This window comes from Spea bombifrons, chromosome 3 (genome assembly GCF_027358695.1).
Source record: "Spea bombifrons isolate aSpeBom1 chromosome 3, aSpeBom1.2.pri, whole genome shotgun sequence".
Classification (NCBI taxonomy): Eukaryota; Metazoa; Chordata; class Amphibia; order Anura; family Pelobatidae; genus Spea; species Spea bombifrons.
The window spans coordinates 51,307,549-51,327,902 of NC_071089.1; the positions used below are offsets into that span (position 1 = coordinate 51,307,549).

Consider the following 20,354-nt stretch of genomic DNA (forward strand, 5'->3'; position numbering starts at 1 on the left):
GGTTTAGCATTTTTACCATACATTAAATGTAAAAAAATCCCAAAAAACTATAAGGGTGCGGCCTATAATCGGGTGCCGCCTATATTCGAGCCAATACGGTAATTATATATAAGCAGTAACATACCTAAAGGGAGGCAGAGGCGATCCGCCCCATGCGCCACTCATCAGGGGGGGTGTCGCGACGGCCGCCTAACACAGGCCCGCAGCTGACTGCGCAAGAAAAATATTTTTCCCACTGAGGTCCCTGCTCCCCATGGGCAAGGATAGAGATGTGTTTAGGGGAAGAGTTGGCACCGGTAGGCTCCTTCAAGGGCAGAGTTGGCACAGGCAGGCTGCTTCAGGGGCAGAGTTGGCACAGACAGGCTGCTACAGGGGCAGTGGTGGCATAGGCAGGCTGCTACAGGGGCAGTGGTGGCACAGGCAGGCTGCTACAGGGGCAGCGGTGGAACATATAAATATGGCCCTTAAAGAAAGCTTGTACCATGAGTGGATTAAACAATAAAGAGGGGATTTGTCATCGAAAAACAAATAGCAAAAATGTTTGTGGGATAAATGTGTCCAAAACCCCTGTATACAATGGGTTGAAGAGATACCTGTTTGAATGTTGGTATCCTCTCGCCTTTTGGCCTCCGGCACTTTGTCTCTGGTCTGTGGGATAGAGTGAGAAAATAAGTTGCATGATTATCCAGGATTGCGACTTTTTCCATCCAATTAGTTACTATAAACATTGATATGAATGGAATCAGCTGTAAAAATGTAAAGTGGAGTGCAACAGTGATCTACCACTTTACAAGCATCTTAGCTTGCATAATGCATAGCAAGCCTACACAAATTATAGTACAATGAGCAACCTGGTTTAACCTCTGTCAGCAGGAGTTGGCTCCGAAAGGGTGGTCTTAAGAATTTAGCTCATGGTGTGAGAATTGTGGATTTTAGCTATGGGACCATTAAACTGAACAAGCTTTATTTATTCTACAGCAACAAGCAACTGAGAGATAACATAATCACAAATAAAATGTGAAATAAACGATGAGATCCTCCTGGGCAGAGCACATTTAATTAGGATGGTGGCCATTTACAATATTATATTCAAAATTGTGTTTAGTGTCATTCTGTGGATTTAAAAAAAATAAATATCATTAGACACAATCCCAAAATGTACTTTGAATCAGAAACTCATTCTTTTTACGCCGAAAAGACACATAGATGCAAATATTTATTTGCATATTCTGCTTTGCTCTTGTTTGGAATACCATGTTCACAATAAATGTATGCATTTAAATATATTGATATATAATCTACAGGGTAGACGAGGATTTGTAAAATTTGTTTTTGAAAGAATTCTGTGGATTTTATAGGCCCAATCCAAATATTGTGCAAATCAATCAGTAAAGTGCTGTTACATAAAGGAAGACGAATTGCCATCATATAATTATCGCAAATATAAAGGTGCTGATCCATTTAGTGAAAACAAATAGTTCTCTGTAGTATTTTAAGCAAACAAATTTTAGAAGGTTTTTATTCTTTTTTCTGTAACCGTAATCGCATACGCGCTGCACACAAACTTTTCAAAGATCTCACAGCTTCCACAGCAGCTATTTTTGTCACATGTCAATTAAATTCTCCCGGAAAAAAAGTATGAAAGAAACACAATTTAACTTGAATAAAGAAATATTTTAGGGCTATATTGTTGGCATTTAGCAGTAACGGCAGGGCTCATAAGCATCGTGTCTGTGAAAATTAAATCATTGGAAAACATAACATGATTAACATTTTATGTCTAAAAGAAATAAATGAGAAGCAATCTTGGAAATGTATTTTAAGGTGATACAGTAGAAATAACAGGACAGATAATGGGTCCCTCTAATGTTGATTAGAGGGACCCATTGAGAGATGCGATGAATGTTGAATGGCTTATGAAGAAAGTTTATGAAATTAAAACAGTGAAAAGGCCCATTTTTTGTCTGCATATATACATATTTTTTTTTCAGTTGGCCATTTGCAAATGCAGACATCTAAACTCATGCGATAGGTACAGTTTGCGTCATCATCCATTACGCAATTTAAATTTACATGAATGGCAAACATAAAGCATCACTATTTGGTATGAACAGCATGAAGCTACTTAGTTAAATGGAATAGATTTAATGTATGCAGATAGCACTGGATAATGAGCTGATAAGGATAAGGTTGCACAGCCTTCCATGTGGCCATCGAATGAGATTATGGATAATAAGCAGATTGTAACTCTGATTCTGTTGGCTGATTATCTTCATGCTAGACCTTAATGGAACCTTATTATCCCATAGTCTTCTCACACCGTGAATACAGAATGTTGGTGTGTGTATCACACAGACAGAGCTAAAAAGATTAACTTAATTGGCAACCTGGATCCGACTCACATGCTGTAACTTCAAAATCAAAGATTCACTAAAAGTTAAGCTACAGTCAAATCCAAAATAAGCACGTTAATCTCTATATGCAACTTGCATATATATTTAATTAAACATCCAAAAGGGGATCAAACCCCACATCCACCTTAAAATCAGAGGCATACGTAACGTAAAATCAGAGACATACGTGACGTAAAATCAGAGACATACGTGACGTAAAATCAGAGACATACGTGACGTAAAATCAGAGACATACGTGATGTAAAATCAGAGACATACGTAACGTAAAATCAGAGACATACGTAACATAAAATCAGAGACATATGTAACGTAAAATCAGAGGCATACGTAACGTAAAATCAGAGGCATACGTAACGTAAAATCAGAGACATACGTAACATAAAATCAGAGGCATACGTAACGTAAAATCAGAGACATACGTAACATAAAATCAGAGGCATATGTAACATGGGTATATATAAATACACTATCAAGAATTTTTCAAATCCATGCCATCAAGCAATGAGCTGATTTTGTCCATGCTTTTCTTGGTCAACACTCCTAGGATTTAAGTTTTTTATTCAAATAAACACGTATAAACGAAGTTTATAGTGCTATATCTATATTCACATACAGTGCTGTGAAAAAGTATGTGCCCCTTCCCGATTTGTTCTATATTTGCATATGTGTCACACCCAACCAATTGTAATATAAGACAGAGACAACGTGAGTAAACACAAAATGCAGCTTTTAAATGATCATTTTAGTTATTGAAGGCAATCTTTTTGTGAACACTGATCTTGACTGAGGTAAGTGAGGCCTGCAGTCCTTCACATGTTACTCTTGGTTCTTTTCTGACCTTCTGGACACAAAACTCTCAAAGAAATCGCTCTCACAGTGGTTCACTAAAGCCCCAGAGCCTTAGAATGCCTTTGTAACCCTTCCCAGACTGATAGATGTAAATGACTGTTTCTCATCTGTTCTTGAATTTCCTTAGATTGCGCCATCATGTGCTGCTTTTTGAGACTTTTTAGCCTAATCCACTTTGGTTCTATTTAATTCATCTCTAGATTCAACAGGCATGTCAGTAATTATGTCTGGTGTGCCTACTGAAATTGAACCAATTATCAATTAAATTTGGTTAAATGGTAGACTTCGTATCAAAGGAGTTTTTTCCTTCTACATGAAATCATTTAAAAACTGGATTTTGCTTATCTTTGTCCAAAAAGAAGAAATCAGGCAAATATTTTTCAATAACCTAACCACACTTGTGCACAAGTCACAAAACAAGAAATTATCTAAAAGAAAAAAAGGGAAGACTTGGACGTTACAATCTCAAAACAATATTTATGATAAAAAATATTGCATGTACAGTGCTAATAATTAATAATATGGATTGTTATTGGACAAAGCAAAACGAATGTGTGGTTTGGAAAGCCATTACCAGCAAGATGGAATGTGAGTTACTATTGAAATATGCAATGATACCTTTTTTATTGGACATAGTAATAATACTTAAAAGACAAGCTTATAAGAGTTTGGGGGTTATTCTGAGAGTGCCGGTGTTTGCTGAAGTTGCAAACACTTGCAAAAAACAGAAATACAATTGATGGCAAGTTTTACCATTATTTTCAGCTTTGGCAAACACCAAGGCTCTGTGAATAATCACCTACCTTAAATATAAATATTATAGAATAAATAACACAATACCTTAACTTTTCCACTCAATGATTTCTGAGCTTAGAAAGTTTTGTCCTCTGAAGTGACTACAAATGCAAGAGACTGTTTTCTCTCTGGATGAGTAAAATTATATAAAAAATTGTCCTAGTGTAAGTTAAGTGTTAGGAAACAGATGACCAAATGCGAACATCAAACATACAGATCAGGACAGGCTCTGCCACACTGACACCCAACAACACACACCAAGACAGGCTCTGCCACACTGACACATAAACACACACACCAGGACAGACTCTGCCACACCGACACCCAAACACACACCAAGAGAGGCTCTGCCACACCGACACCCAAACACACCAGGACAGGCTCTGCAACACCGACACCTAAACACACACCAGGACAGTCTCTGCCACACGACACACACATACATACATACACATACAAGGACACGCTTTGCCACGCCGACAACCTAACCACACAGATCAGGACAGGCTCTGCCACACCGACACAAAACATCCAAACCAGGAGAGGATCTACCACATCGACACCCAAACACACATCAGGACAGGCTTTGCCACACTAACAACCTAAACACACACACCAGGACACAATCTACCACACTGGCACACACACCAGTGTGATGCCCCCTCCTTTTATATTGATGCCCACACACACTTGTGTATTGCCCCATGTATTTGTGCCCTTCAGTCAGCCCCCCATTGTGTATTTATGCCCCCAATTGTGTATTTATATCACCAACCAGCCCCCCTTTATTATTGGATTAATGTGATGCCCCCAGACTCCCCCCCATTGTGTATTTATGCCCCCAGCCAGCACCCCCATTAGTATTGTTTTGTATGATGCCCCACTGCCTTGCGCACTTATCCGGTAGGCCCTGCCCTGTCCAGCCCTGGTGATGGAGGCCACAGTGTCCAATTGATGGGCAGTTCCAAATTTGGCGTGGGGGGCAACAGTGGGTCCCCCTGTAGTGACACCACTGGTCAGAGTTGCTCAGATTCTTATGTTTGCCCATTTTTCCTGCTTCTAAGTGCTAACACATCAACTTTGAGGACAAAATATTCAATTGTTGCCTAATGTTGCCTATCCCACCCACTGACATGTGCCATGATAACAAGATTAGCGGTGTTATTTACTCCACCTGTCAGTAATCATACTGTTATGTCTGATCGGTGTATATTTGGTAAATTGTTTTTGTTGAATGAAAAACCAGCTCCTATTCACAATATCATGTAAATGTATGTGTATCATTGTTGAGTTCTAATATTACCAAATGTATACAAGTAGCATGGCTGACACGTCTTTGGTCATCCAAATAATTTCCGTTGGGCTGTCAACATTTAAAAAACAATCATAAAATGCCACAAATCTTTCTGAAGACACACCACTGTCAACAATAGCTGCAGGCAGTATGCCTCATAATTTTAAATGTTGTTTCTTCACGTTACAATGTTTACAGTTACTCAGTGTTTTGTTTTCTTCTGCTTATTAGATTTGTATATGGTATGAGCCTAGAAAAATGTGAGAGACAGACTGGTTCTACAAAATAAAATGTTACTATTTAGCTTCTAAAAACATTGGTCACCAGGCCAATTGCCTCAAGAAGTATGTTGGCCTCTACAGAACTACAGACCTTGCAAATGGTAGTGTTCTCTTCTCTGGGCCTTCAGTGTCCTCCTTTTTGCTATGCAGGCACCATAAACAATGGCCTTCAGCTTCTTGAACTGAGCTATAAGAGATTCCTGCAAGACAAATAAATGAAATGTTGCCACAGATCCTATTTATAGTAAATCTCAAAGTCGTATGTTCAGCTGCCACTGGTTTTATGCACCATATAGGACCCATAGGGGCACATTCACTTCATTATGGTTTTACATATGTCTATATCTGACAGCAATAACCTTAGAAATCCAAATCTCTGTGATGCAGGAAGAACAGCAAGATTGATTGTTAAACTATAACAGCAAGAACAATCAGCAAAGGTAAGCGACCAAAACATTTATCAGAAAGACTGATAAAAATGTAGCTTTTACTAGTAAATATGTGCCAAAGCAAATACGTAACCTATGATACCAAATGATGACGTGCATCAATTGAAGCACAATTCTTTATTACTAAAAAGCGCTTTGAGCACATTGAAAAAAATCTGAAATACATATCATAAATATGGATGGCAGATTATAAATAAATACAAAAGTGATAGTGAAATATTGTACAACTGAATATTCTAGGAAAGTGAAATGACCAGCCAACCAAGATGTGTGTTTAATTATCCCCCTTTTCCTGTTTTTTATGATTTCATACATATCTCCGTAAGCTGTAGTGACTGATGTCAGTGATGGAGAAGAAGCTCTGCAGAGAATTTTCCATAAAAACACTCTAGCCTGATATTTCACCAATTTAGGCTTCCCTCGGTTAATTCTTGCCCCAGAATTGACCATCCTGGGAATTCTGTCACTTTAGCCACTGCACGGAAGTGAAACACCACCTACACTACTTTTCAAAACAAACTGTTCCACCTCTTTCCCATGGACTGGTTAGATACCACAATTCAGAAGAAACATGACACCAAAAAATTCTTTAAACATGGGAACCATACATAAACTTCTTAGAAGACGCAACAAAAAAGCAGACCAACAAGTGTTCCAGTACACCCCTTGGTATTAAGGACAACAACTGTAAGGGTGATCGCCAATAGGCTTTTGACCTGACAACTGACTTGTGCAGTGGACAGATGGTATCGAAATAATGAATGATTACATGACCAATAAATAAAATTCCCTGTAATGCAGTTTATCCTTAGATATTTGCTTTCTTAGCGAACTTGACTATTATCGAAAAGCTGTTCTGTATACTATGTGAAGTATCCACTCCATCAATGTTGATATGCATGTCTGGGAGTTTGGGGGAGGGAAAGGGAGTCAAAAATGGTTATGTTACTGCTTCACAGCTAAAAAGCCTAACTTAAACAAGCAATTGTAGAGAATTTTGTGAATCCCTGTAAAACAGTTTGACTTTAAATATTTGCTTTCTTAGCGAACTCGCCCATTATTGAAAAGCCATTCTGTATACTATGTGAAGTATCCACTCCATCAATGTTGATATGTATGTATAGGATGTTATATAATGTTTTCTTCATATATTATCATTTATTATGTGAGAGCCCTGCAGATAATAACAGTGCAAGTAGTAAGATGAAAATGTCAAACTGTTACAAAAAATTGGGAACAAAATGGACAAGATAATTTTTACCTTATTCTTATTCATGTGCAGGCTGGTCTGGGACAATTGCTTATTCTCTCCTCATTCCCTGTTAAGCTGGACCATAGATGTCCCAACACCTTACTAAAACAGTGTTCCAGTGGTGAACTACTGACAGCATGCTGAGCCAGCTGCCGGAACCATTGACACAGCAGATGGCTGGCTGGCTAGCACTGCAGGAAACATTATTCTGCATAGAAATACAGGGCTACCTTGCTGTGTAGACAACATTCAGCCCTCCCACAATGTCCCCCCTTCATTTCTCCTTTATTTTACTCTCCCATCGATGGCTCACCTCTCTTCCACGCGGGGGTGTCACAGAGCACTCCTTCAAGTCCCTGGATTGAAGACATGATCCTCCCTTTAATGTACTAAATACTACTATCACTATGATATGAGTGTTTATTCATGTAGATTGTACACCTGTTGTCTCTTTAAGTCAAATTGTTATGTTACATACTACTTGTTGTGTCCTGTCCACCCATTGTAGAGCGCTATGGAATTTGATGGCGCTATATAAAACAATAAATAATAATAAGTCTGACAGTATGTCTCAAAGGGCTCTATGTGTTTGTTATTATGGTTGAGAGTGGCCCACATGTGCATGTGTTAGTACAGATGACTGTCATACGATTTTATCAATTTCACACTGTGGTGGAGTCTGAGTGGTCTGTGTGTGTGTCAGTGTCTCACTGTGGCTCAGAGTGGTCTGTAGGTTTATATGCGTCAGTATTGTAGTGCTTCAACCAAACATCACTATTGGGTCTCAGTTCATGCACCCATGTGGACAGGTATTGGTGGCGCATTCAAGATTTCAGCATTGACATCCTTATGCTGCAGGCAGATTTCCAGACAGGCTAATATGTCAGTTCTTGGAAAGAGGGTGGGGATGGGGGGGGTCAAAATAACATCTGACCAAGTCCATATACATACTGATTCTGTATGTACAGTGGAAAAATAATTTTCTCATGGAACACCATAAACACTGGTATACAGTTACATCCTGTTATAATAAAGGAAAACTCCAGCCATTCTATACACATTAATGTATATGATAGCTTGGAGGTCGCTTTACATTTTCATGTGGAGGAGATGTCCTGCCTGAGCTGCAGCTGTCCTATTAAAATCAATTGTGTAATCTAAAATCACACTTTATTTTGATCCTCAATGTGTTGATCAACATGATGCATTGATATCAGGTTCATATAAAGTGTTTCAGATAATGCCCAAAAAATAAATATTAAAAACTATGGTTTGATTACCCAGATCTCAAACCTGAGTCACCTAAATAGCCTGACTTCATCTGGTTTTGAGTGTGCCCTTGTTTATTCTCTGTCTTACATGTCTATCAGTATCGGACAAGCTGTTAGAACACACAGAGACACTCTGAAAGGTATTACTCAATGATAAGCTATGAAGTAGGTACGAGCTGTGTACCGGGCCATTGCAGAAGGACATTCTTTGTGATGATAAACCATTAATCACAGTGCCATGCAGAGATGTATTTGCACAGGTGTCTTTGGAATGCAAAACCAATCAACACAAGAAAGACAAATAACGTTTCTTACATTCTTAAAAAATATATGTTTGTGCATTGTTCTTGGTTCTAAAATTAAGTATTTATTTTGATAAATACATGATAACCTGGTCACCAGGTTTGGGAGGTTTTTTTCATTCAAATTAAAATAATAACATAACAATAAACTAAATAATACCAGCAAATGTGTGAAATATTCCATGGTCTCTGTTTGTCAAATATGTTAAAAGACGCAAAAATAACTAATGTATTAATGTGGCTATTGAAATGTTTGCAAATATATATATATATATTTTAATTTTAACAGTGGGGGAAGTAAATAATGTAATCATGTATACAATAAATTATGCATGCAATGTGAAGCAAACATCAAGTTTACTGATGCATGCATGAATGTATAGGTTTAATATGAGAAAAAACCTTTTTAACACCCCATCTGCTAATTATTATGTCTAACCAGGGAAGCAAAAGTGTGATGTTTCCATAAAAGCTCCATATATTTCCATTTACACTATTGTTAGTGTTTTTTCCAGGCTTCCTGAAACAAGAGAAGGAATAAAGTGCAAAAGAACAACTAACAGAAAACATGGGCACGAATAGAACATTTCTGCTAATCTGATCTTTCTTAATTAATAAGAGTTCTAAGAGGCGTTTGCTTCTCATACAATGATGCTCACAGGCGTATCTTTAATGCTACTTAACAGCACCTTAATGTTCTATTCAACTTTTTCCAGTTGTGGTTGCTATGTGGTCAGCATCAGTATACATGCATCATTCTATGTATTCATAGTGTACCTTTAAAAAAAATAATAGCTCAGATTTTAAGGTAAAATATGTTCATATGACAGGAAGGGGAGAATGGATAAGTCTGGTGCAACATAGCTGTTCTGAAGGAGACAGAGGTAATGCACTCTTCAGCATTCTGGTATCAATAAAGAAAATAATTCTGTATACAGCAAATGGAGCTTTTTATTTTTAATTTTGGTCAGTTTCCCAGGCTGACATTTACTAATTACATGGTTAATGCCTTTTCCCAAAAATACCACCAATGTTAGAAATGTTATACCACATAGCATTGGTGGACATTATTGCATTAACATAACCCCTCAGGATTGATTCTAAGATTGATTATGTTCAAACAAACTGCTACTGCTCCACACATGCTACACCCTCCATTATCTACAAACCCTTGGTCCCCATCTCACATTCACCTACTTGTGTTAACATTAGGGTTTATTGACTAATTCATGTTTCAGATAACCATGTGTCTCTCTTAATATGGAAAGTCCTTCCCGAATTTCCTCCATTAACATTGGGTTGGCAATGAGATAGTTCTGAATATAAGTTATGGTTGCTCCTAAAGCCACTCTACTATTATTACATCCTTCAAAACCATCAAGACCAGTTTGGATCATACTCTCTAGGATCACCACACTCTTTAAGGACTATGATTTGCGTCAGTGAGCTGGCACCACACTGAAAGTGAACCCCAAATCAGTGATTGTGCCATAGACCTCACTTCACCATCATCAACTTTCACTGGAACTCCAACACGCTTGATACACATTAAGACTGCTAGGAAATTACATGTCAACTTGAAAGGACTATGTGTTCGTTGCCTTAGGGAGAACAATCATTATGCTGACTTACCTTCTGGCCTTGTGACCAGCTTGCATTACCGTGTTTCCCCGATAGTAAGACACCCCCGATTGTAAGACGTATCGGGAGTTTCAGAGGGGTCGGCTAATATAAGCCGTACCCCGAAAGTAAGACATATGTCTTCCTTTCGGGGAAACACGGGGGATTTGCCGGGTCCGCCACTCTAAGGGGCCGGGAAGTCCCCACCAAGGCCGGCCTTACGTGTCTGCGGCCGCACAGGATTTAAATTAAAACATCGGGGGTTTTTTTTAACTTTATTTAACATCCTCCATGTTAAATAAAGTTAAAAAAACTTTATTTAACATGGAGGATGTTAAATAAAGTTTTTTTAACTTTATTTAACATGGAGGATGTTAAATAAAGTTGAAAAAAACCCCCGATGTTTTTATTTAAACCCTGTGCGGCCGCAGACCCCTAAGGCCGGCCCCTTAGAGCAGGGCCGACCTTTGGGGTGTGCGACCGCACAGGGCGCCACACTCCAGGGGGTGCCAACCTGCGGCACCCGGCACCCCTCCAGAGACGGACAGTAATGTCCGCCGCTGGAGGAGCAGGCTCGCAAGGGAGCGGTATCGGAGGTCTTTAACAGACCTCCGGCTCCCTTGAGTGATTTTAAGACGGGTTCAACCCGGCTTAAAATCACTCAAGGGAGCCGGAGGTCTGTTAATGACCTCCGATACCGCTCCCTTGTGATCTGCGCGGCAACAGCTGTTGTGCGCCGGGGTTTCTTGTCAGATCCCGGCGCACAACACTGAAGCCGCGCCCACCGCTGTCCGTGCCCTCTGACCCGGAAGGAGACAAGAACTGAAGAAGAGGAGCGAAGAGGAGGAAAAGAAGCTGAAAGAAGAAAGGAAAGGTAGGAAAGCATTAAGTGAGAGTGGATTGGTGTATATGTGTGTGTGGATTGGTGTATATGTGTGTGTGGATTGGTGTATATGTGTGTGTGGATTGGTGTATATGTGTGTGTGGATTGGTGTATATGTGTGTGTGGATTGGTGTATATGTGTGTGTGGATTGGTGTATATGTGTGTGTGGATTGGTGTATATGTGTGTGGATTGGTGTATATGTGTGTGTGGATTGGTGTATATGTGTGTGGATTGGTGTATATGTGTGTGGATTGGTGTATATGTGTGTGGATTGGTGTATATGTGTGTGGATTGGTATATGTGTGTGGATTAGTGTATATGTGTGTGGATTTGTGTATACGTGTGGATTGGTATACGTGTGGATTGGTAGGTGTGTTGATTGGTAAGTGTGTGAGAGTGATGGGTGTTATGCTGTACCATTTCCAATGTCTTTTTCATGATCTAATTATGCTCTAAAAGTACATCATAACTCCCATCACTCTCAATTTTTTCCCAATATAAGACATACCCCGAAAGTAAGACATAGTGGGGCTTTTAGGGATAAAAAGAAAGTAAGACACTGTCTTACTTTCGGGGAAACACGGTAGATCTATTAAATATATAAAACACTATAGTTCACATCCATGCAATTACAACCAAAAGAGAAGTCCTTTCTTTACATGGATGGAAAATATATAACCACTGACCTCAATAACAGACTTTGACTTACTGTAAATAGTCTAAGGTATAAAAATACAAATAAGATAAGATAATAAAGATCTTTCACCCCCACTTTTAACTCACCTCACTGACTGTCTTTCAGGAATTCCATCATGGATGGTGTTTCATTGCCTAAAGCTAAACGTCTCCAAGACTGAGTTTATGGTAATACTGCCATCCGCTCTGTCCACTTACTGTTGGCAACTCCACTATCCAACTGACAGATTAAGTTCCCTGCCTTGTTGTCACACTTGACTCTGCTCTCTCCTTCATCCCTCACATCTTTCACAAAATCCTGCTGCTTTCACCTGAAAAACATCTCCCAAATTTGCCAATTCCTCTCACAAGAAACAATAAAAATCTTAATTCAATTCCATTGTGATATCCCATCTGGATTATTGCAACTCTCTACTAACTAGTCTCCCCCTCTCCCTCCTTTCACCGCGCCAATCCATCCTCAAGAAGATTAATCTTTCTCTGTTCCCATTCCTCATCTGCTGCTCCACTGTGCCAATCACTCCACTGGCTCCCCGTACTGTCCAATCCTAATTCTGACCATGACCTACAGAGCACTTAAGAACTCTGCATCCCCTATATCTCTACCCTACTATCCAAATACACCCCTTACCGCTCCCTTAGTTCCTCTCATGACTTGCATTTCTCTTCTACTGCCATTACCTCTATTCACTGTATTTCTCACGTGCTATACCCCTTACATGGAATCCCCTTTCACTGTTCTGTCAGACTTTCTTCCTCGTGTGCAAGTTTCAAAAGTTCTCTCAAAAAAGCCAATTTTTTTTAATACTAATACTTTCAGCCATCATCCTAATCAAGCCATCTGAATGACCAACAACCTCTACAGATCATCTAGACCCTATCAATTCACCCCCATCCAAGCAGTCCTCTCCTATTGTTTCACTTCCCCCTCAACCACCAACTAGATTGTAAGATCGCAAGAACAGGGCCCTGTACACAAACTCTGTAATAGGGATAATAAATCTGCTGGTGCTATATAAATAAATGTTATGAAAGCATTCTATACTAAGATATTTCACTTTCAATCTGCATGCATAATAACTTTTTAAAAATAAATAAAATTTCTTCATAACAAGCCACACACAATAACAAAGTAAAGGGTAAACAGAAGAAAAATGTATAGTAAATATATACAAAATATTATGCAGATAATGCGCTTAACATGTTTCATTCTGCCTATGGCTGTGTGTGTGCAAGGTGTGTCTAAAAAGTCCTACAAGTAAAATAACCTCAGTAATTACACAACATATAGCCTTCTGGGGTGAGAGTTTTGTTTTTAGGAGAAACAGAAAACAGGCCCGAACTATGCGTATATATAAATATACATATATCTAAAAAAAAAAAAAAACACTTGTTCTACAAGTAAAACTGCATGATCGTTCCAGGGAGTAAAAAATGAAAACAAAACAACCACTAGAATATGTTTTGATAATGAGTGCAAGAGGCTAGCTTTTCAAATAATAATCAGTAGTTTGCCTAAGTATGGAAATCCCACCATACCATCATGTATCTGCCGCCACGGAGAAGGGGGAGAATCCCTTCTACCTCGCTGCAGCTTCTTCAGCCACCAAGGAGAAGGGGGAGACAACCCTCCCACAACCAGAAGAAGTGGGAGACCTCCCTCTGCTCCACTACTGCCTACTCATTTTCATTATCACTTATTATCGATTTTAGCGATTAGTTGTTGCACCCCTAGAACAGAGAGAACTTCAGTACAGGGAATTGATCAGATTATAATGGCATTTCCACATCCAGACAGAGATATCAGTTTTTTATCAAAATGAATAGCCTGGACTTACCGTATTTGCCTGATTATAGGCCGCACCCCCCCACACACTTTAAGTCTTACATTCGGAGTTTAGCTCAGGGGTGTGCAGTTCGCATTGCCCAGTGCTCATTTAGCCCTGCTGTGGGCAAGCAGCAGAGTAAGGATCCAGGTCCCCGCAGCACTGCAGGGGACCTGGATCCTCCTCTCCGGCAGCCGATGGACGTCTGCGTGATGCAGACAACCTCTGCTGCTGCTGGCACTTCTGCCGGGGCTTCTATGATGGAGCGCCAGCATTACATGACCTTCCGGTGACCATCTGTGCGATGCGCTGACATAGAAACCCCGGGAGATGTGGTGAACAGCAGCATAGGTTTTGACACGCATCACGCAGACGTTCACCGGCTGCCCCCGCAAGACACCATGAAGTCTGGGGATGGATTGGTAAGTTGAGGGGGTGGGGAAAAATGGCATATCGGGTGGGGGCATAAAGCATATCAGGGGAGCAGAGTGGCATATCTGAGGGCAGAGTGACATATCAGGGAAGCAGAGTGACATATCAGGGAAGCAGAGTGACATATCAGGGGGGCATAAAGCATATCAGGGGACCAGAATGGAATATCTGGGGGGCATAAAGCATTTCTGTGGAGGCAGATTGGCATATCTGGGGGGCCTAAAGCATATCTGCGGAACAGAGTGGCATATCTGTTTGTAAATAACATATGCTGACTAACTGTATAATAGATACCAAAAGTGTTAAAACACATGCATTCATTAGGTAAAATACTGTTTAACCATTCCACTCATGTGTATTTTCCTTTTAAAAACACATCTTTCTTTAAAACAGCACCAAACTTTAAGGGTGCGGCCTATAATCGAGGCAATACGGTATTAGTAAGCTAAAAGCACGAGTTATAGGTAGTTTTAAAAACTTCATTTTGTTCTGCATCTTTTACAAAGTCAAACCATTCTAACAATACTTGTAGCAGTGGAAAGAAAGTGGAAAGAAGTGAAACTTTATATTCATGCTATGGGTTTTAATTCGCATTTACTCTTATGAGCTACCTAATGATATTCTTTGCTATGGAAGTACAAAAGTAGAGCATACTTACATTGCCATCCAAGATCTCCTCCACAGAACTCCCTTTATGGCAATGCAGGTACTTCTGATGGAACAGCTTCCCGTCAAATGTGTTCCACGGCATCAAATCCATCATTTTAAAGGGGTATCCACAGGCACTATTGGCTCCCATCAATGTAACTATGCCACGGAGGTACAGAAATGCAAGGTGGACTGCTCTGGAGTCAACAAAATAAACCTGGTGGGAGAAAAGGAGAAGTGAGAAACAATTGCTCAAACAAAACACAAACACAAGTTAATAATAGTGTAACCAATATTTTAAACCATTGATAACAAGCAGTTTCAGAATTTTCACTATGCCTTTAATAAATCAAAATTTCTTTAATTTCCTCTGTATTTTATTGATTTATTTAGCTGCATCATGTAAGGCAGCAATTCTAAAAGCTATTAGCCTCACCTCCCTCAATCCACAAATAAATTACAAAATGAATATATAAAACCAGGAAGCAGGAAAAAGCCAGATCAAAATAGAAATACTGTATACTTCTATCACCAATATTAGAATATTGCAGACATTGCAAGGGCGAGTTGTACTGCTAGCTGAACATTATAATAGCGGTACAGCTTACTATCGCAACAAACTAGTTAGGCATCAATTATTTAACGGGGTGAACAGCCTCTTGTACCATATATATATATATATATATATATATATTGTTTTTGTTTAATATATGTGTATTGAAAGATTTTCAGTTTTTTGCAAATCACGTAAACAGGCTTGGTTGGAACGTTTACAATAATATTTCACCATATTACTGGTGTTACCCATTCATAGTGATATCATCCTCAGGATGAGGTTGCATTCCCATACATTTGCATAGACAGAACTTTGTACCAGGAAAATAATAGGCATCAAAATATCATAATAAAAAGGAATAAGGGAGGGCAGAATTTCTCCACTATCATAGTAGCGTAGTTCCAATGAACAGAGTTGTGTAATTTAGATGAAACCCTAATTTTTATCATAGCACATTTTACTCATGCCTCCAGGTATTTAAGGCATTCCTCCTCCTTCAAGAAGGTTTCCTAGGGCACCATTACATTGAGAGGACGCTATCAAATTCTCCACCAAAGGGATGGACTCCACCGTGGCCAGCCACTCTCCACTGTCGGAATGAGCACTTTAGCTGCATTCAACAAGTGTATAGCAAGTGAACGCTTATATGCAGTGAAACCATGAGTAGTATTGTGTATCAGGATAGTAAGTGGATCCAGAGGGATTGCCGGGTCATCCATTTTTCTAATAACCTCTGCAATAGTTCGCCAATAAGGCTGGATTTTCCGGCAACCCCACCACACGTACATAAAATCTCCCCTCTCGTCCCTGCATCTCCAGCATCCGTCTGGTATCGCAGGATAGATTTTATGTACTGTATGGGGAACCCTGTACCGGCTGGATAGGATTTCAAACGCATTTTCTTGTATATTTGTTAACAGCGAGTATTTATGTGTTAGTTCAGCTATTTCCCCCATTGCTGCTTGGTCAAGGCCAGAATCTCTTTCCACAGTAATATGTAATCTGGCTTTTGTGAGGATTTGAGGTCCGTTAACGGGAAATGGGTCCTTGAGGTCTGCCTGGGTGGTGATTCTCCAGAAAAGCATAGCAGGTGAAATCGTGTGGGTTGATCCGATATTACCCCTGGTCACTCTAAGGAAGATAAAAAATGAGCAAGCCGAGTTTCCTTCTATCACACCTGCTTTGTAATGCCGCCAGCTTTGTCAGGGGAAATCTAACTAGCTCCTGCTATCCTAAGTTTTATATGTTCTTAATTAACTACTTGCTCGCTCTCACAGCGTCTCCAATATTCTAATAGTGAGTGGTGATAGTGTAGAAGTGGATTCTCTTCTAAACTGGCTATTTCCTGCTTTGGTTTAGTTTTATGTATTCATTTTTATCATACTAGCCAGGTCTGTGCAATGGGTAAAAATGACAAGAAATTTGGAAAAAGTCCAACCACCATATGCCGTTTAAAGCATGTGATCTGCAGAATCCACCACATGCCTTTCCCCCTTTCCCAGTGGCGACTCTAGAAACAATATATAGGGGGGGCACACAAGATACCACAGTCAAACTGGGGGGGCATTAATAATTTCCACCATTAAATCATACCACTGAAAAAACACACACATATATATATATATATTGCCAAAAGTAATGTGCTATGGAATGATACTTTTGTTATTGGACAATACAATACTTGATCATTCAACATGGGAAGCCTGAAGCCACAATTTAGTACGAATAATCCTTGAAATCCTTTAAACAACACAATACCTTAACTTTTGCACTAAATGATTTCAGGGCCTAATATTAGATCCTGCTGCTGATATATATATATATTAGCCCCTGCTGCCCATATATATTAATATTAGCCCCAGTTGCCGATATATATTAATATTAGTCCCTGCTGCCGATATATATATAAATATATATATATATATATATATATAAATATTAGACCCTGCTGCCGATAGCAGGTATAGATCAACACATTAACACACAAACCCAGCTTTGCATGTATAGATCAATTGAAATTCACTTGTGATCTCAGCACTGGAGGAATATATCAAATAAACAGAATCAGACATACAAATCCTGTATTTGCAGGTATACAATAATAATAAATGAAACGTAGCATCGCAGGTATAGATCAAATAAATACATGGAAACAGCATTGCAGGTATTAATCAACTGAACAAGACATACACACCCTGTATTTGCAGGTACACATAAATAATGTATGGAAACATAGCATAGCAGATATGGATCTACAGAATACCAGCTTTGTAGGTATATATCAATTGGAATTCACATAAAAACACAGCATTAAAGGTATATTTAAAACCCCCTAAATTACAGGCATAGATCACAGGTCGCACACCCCAAAGCAAGCCCTGGCGTCCACACTGCTCACATAGAACCTGGCCAGCACCCAGATAACACACATACAATTTGCCATCTTTGTCCCATATACACCCGGCCTGTGCCATCTCGGTCCCCAAGGCTCAAACATCCTGCTAGTGCCATATTTGCCCTTCCACAATTATACATCTATGATACACACAATCACATTAACTCATGCTCTCCCTCATTCAGACAATTCATCCACACATTAACTCATGCTCTCCCTCATTCAGACAATTCATCCATTTTAAGAAACTACGCCCCTTGGAGCTTCAAATGAGGGGCTACATGTATTTCTAGGACAAAAGTTGAGTGCACAAATAATGATGGAATATGTCGCTTTGGCTAGAAAATATGTTTTTTCTATCCATAGCGACATGTTCATTTGTGTCTAGCGCACTCCAGGTTTGTACTAGAAACACATACAGCCCCTCATTTGTTGCGCCAAGGGGTGTAGTTCTTGCAAATGTGTACTTTTTGTGCCATAATTTAACTTCCTACATGAGCAGTAATGTCACGTCAAGGCTTCAACCCTAATTACTGATCATTCACACGCCTTTCATATCTCCATTCACTCGCAGAAGCACACACCATACTTTCCATACATTCACTCACAAAAGCACACACACCATTCTTTCCCCTTACAATCCCAAAGAAATTATGGTAAAGGGAGAAAAAAAAATCACTTTTACAGCAAAAATAAGTTTTGCTGTAAAAATGCAAGGCGCTCCAGGGATGAGATGGCTACTCACGTACCGCACAGGCTAAATGGCTGATTTTAATAATATTTGCAGTTCATCAGGATTTCAAAAATTGCCTCCCTCTACCGTTGGCTAAATTTAACCCCATGATCAAAGGGATCATGGGATTAAAAATTAGTATCGGCCATTTTTAAAAAGGGAATGTGACTTTTTATAGCTATATGATCGCTGTGGTAACATTGGCTACCACAGTGATCATTTAGCTAGAATACTTAAACTTTTTTTTTTTTTTTAAAGTTTAACTACTTTATGTTTAAATCATTTTTTTTACATTTTTATTTTTTTTAACTTAATATTTTTATTATTTTTTACAATCTATATACCGTTGGAAAGGTGAGGCGATTACCTTTCCAACGGTATATGTTGGAGGTCTGTAGCTGCTTAGATGCCTGAGATATAGGCATCTAAGCAGCATGCCCCCATACCGCTTTAACTGACAATTGTCAGTTATTAATAAAGTTGCGCGGTGACGTCATCGCGTCATTGCGCGTGCCGTCACCGGCCGGATCGGGTGGCCCCGGTGATGCCCTTCAGTGTGAGGGGCAGATCGCCGGGGTAGGTGGTGATGGAGGTCCACAGACCTCCATCAAGGTAAGATAGTGCTAGCGACGGCATGGTGCCGTCGTTAGCACCTGACTGGGACTGCTAGCGACGGCACCATGCCGTCGTTAGCAGTCAAGGGGACTGTCCTGGGTGGCTCCAAATTCGGCGGGGGGGCAACAGGGGGGGCAAGGAATATCCTAGGGGGGGCAATTGCCCCCCCTTGCCCCCCTGTAGCGACGCCACTGCCCTTTCCTCACTAGCCAGTTATATGGCTTCCAGGCAATGTGTTTGGCCGAACACTTCTCTCCGCACATGATCTCCAGCCACATTAACATATGTTCTCAAACTGTGGTGAGAACACAGGGATGGAGATTTTGTACAGAAAGGGATTTAGGCACAGAGTTTGAAAAGTAGAACAAATAATGGAACATTCCCATGTTGGTTGTAACATGCCATTGTATAATGTAAGTGTATATAGTCTTATGCCAAAAATAAGTGCACAATCTCAGGCATTCTACTCCAAGAGATGACTACATTTAAATGAATAGAAATGATTGGTTGAAGTTGAGTAATCCAATTAAATTGACAGAAGCATCTAGCTTTGCAAGTTAAAGTAATGTCAATGATTGCTTTCTTCCTGTTTCTTACACTTTCAAAGTGAATCATGATCTCAAGTCCCACACTTTACAGCTCAGTACACTAAATAGACATATGTGGTATTTGTAGAGAAAAATATCTAATACATATTTCTGAAAAACCCTGGGGCATCCATCTTAATTCCCTTATTGTTAAGCTCCTGATTGTGGCTGATTGGATCAGGCAATAGGATGCAGAGAAAGGAGAGAACTTCAGGACAGAAAAATTATTCAATATGACAACTGCCATTTTTAGAAACATATCTTAGACGCCTTCAACTAAATGCTTAAACTAAATATTTCCTATACGGATAAACTGGGTAAAAAGGTGCGGCCTATGGGTAGCTTTTATAAATTAATTTTAGCTATGCTAAAAGTTGTGTAGGCAACAGTTCCCCTTTAATGTCTAACTTGGCGCAGGTGTTTTCAATCTAATGAAAGATTCCAATTCAAAAAC

The 20,354-nt window shown here is 39.6% G+C and overlaps 1 protein-coding gene across 1 annotated transcript in view; it reads right to left on the minus strand.

The window, feature by feature from the left end:
* FAM120B (family with sequence similarity 120B) overlaps positions 1-20,354 on the minus strand; it is a 46,984-nt gene that overhangs the window by 625 nt on the left and 26,005 nt on the right. The window contains exons 7-9 of the mRNA XM_053460239.1: positions 15,025-15,231; positions 5,725-5,833; positions 594-648 (exon numbers count right to left, since the gene is read on the minus strand). Of these exons, the coding sequence (XP_053316214.1) occupies positions 594-648; positions 5,725-5,833; positions 15,025-15,231 (371 nt within the window). The remainder of the gene's footprint in view (positions 1-593; positions 649-5,724; positions 5,834-15,024; positions 15,232-20,354) is intronic.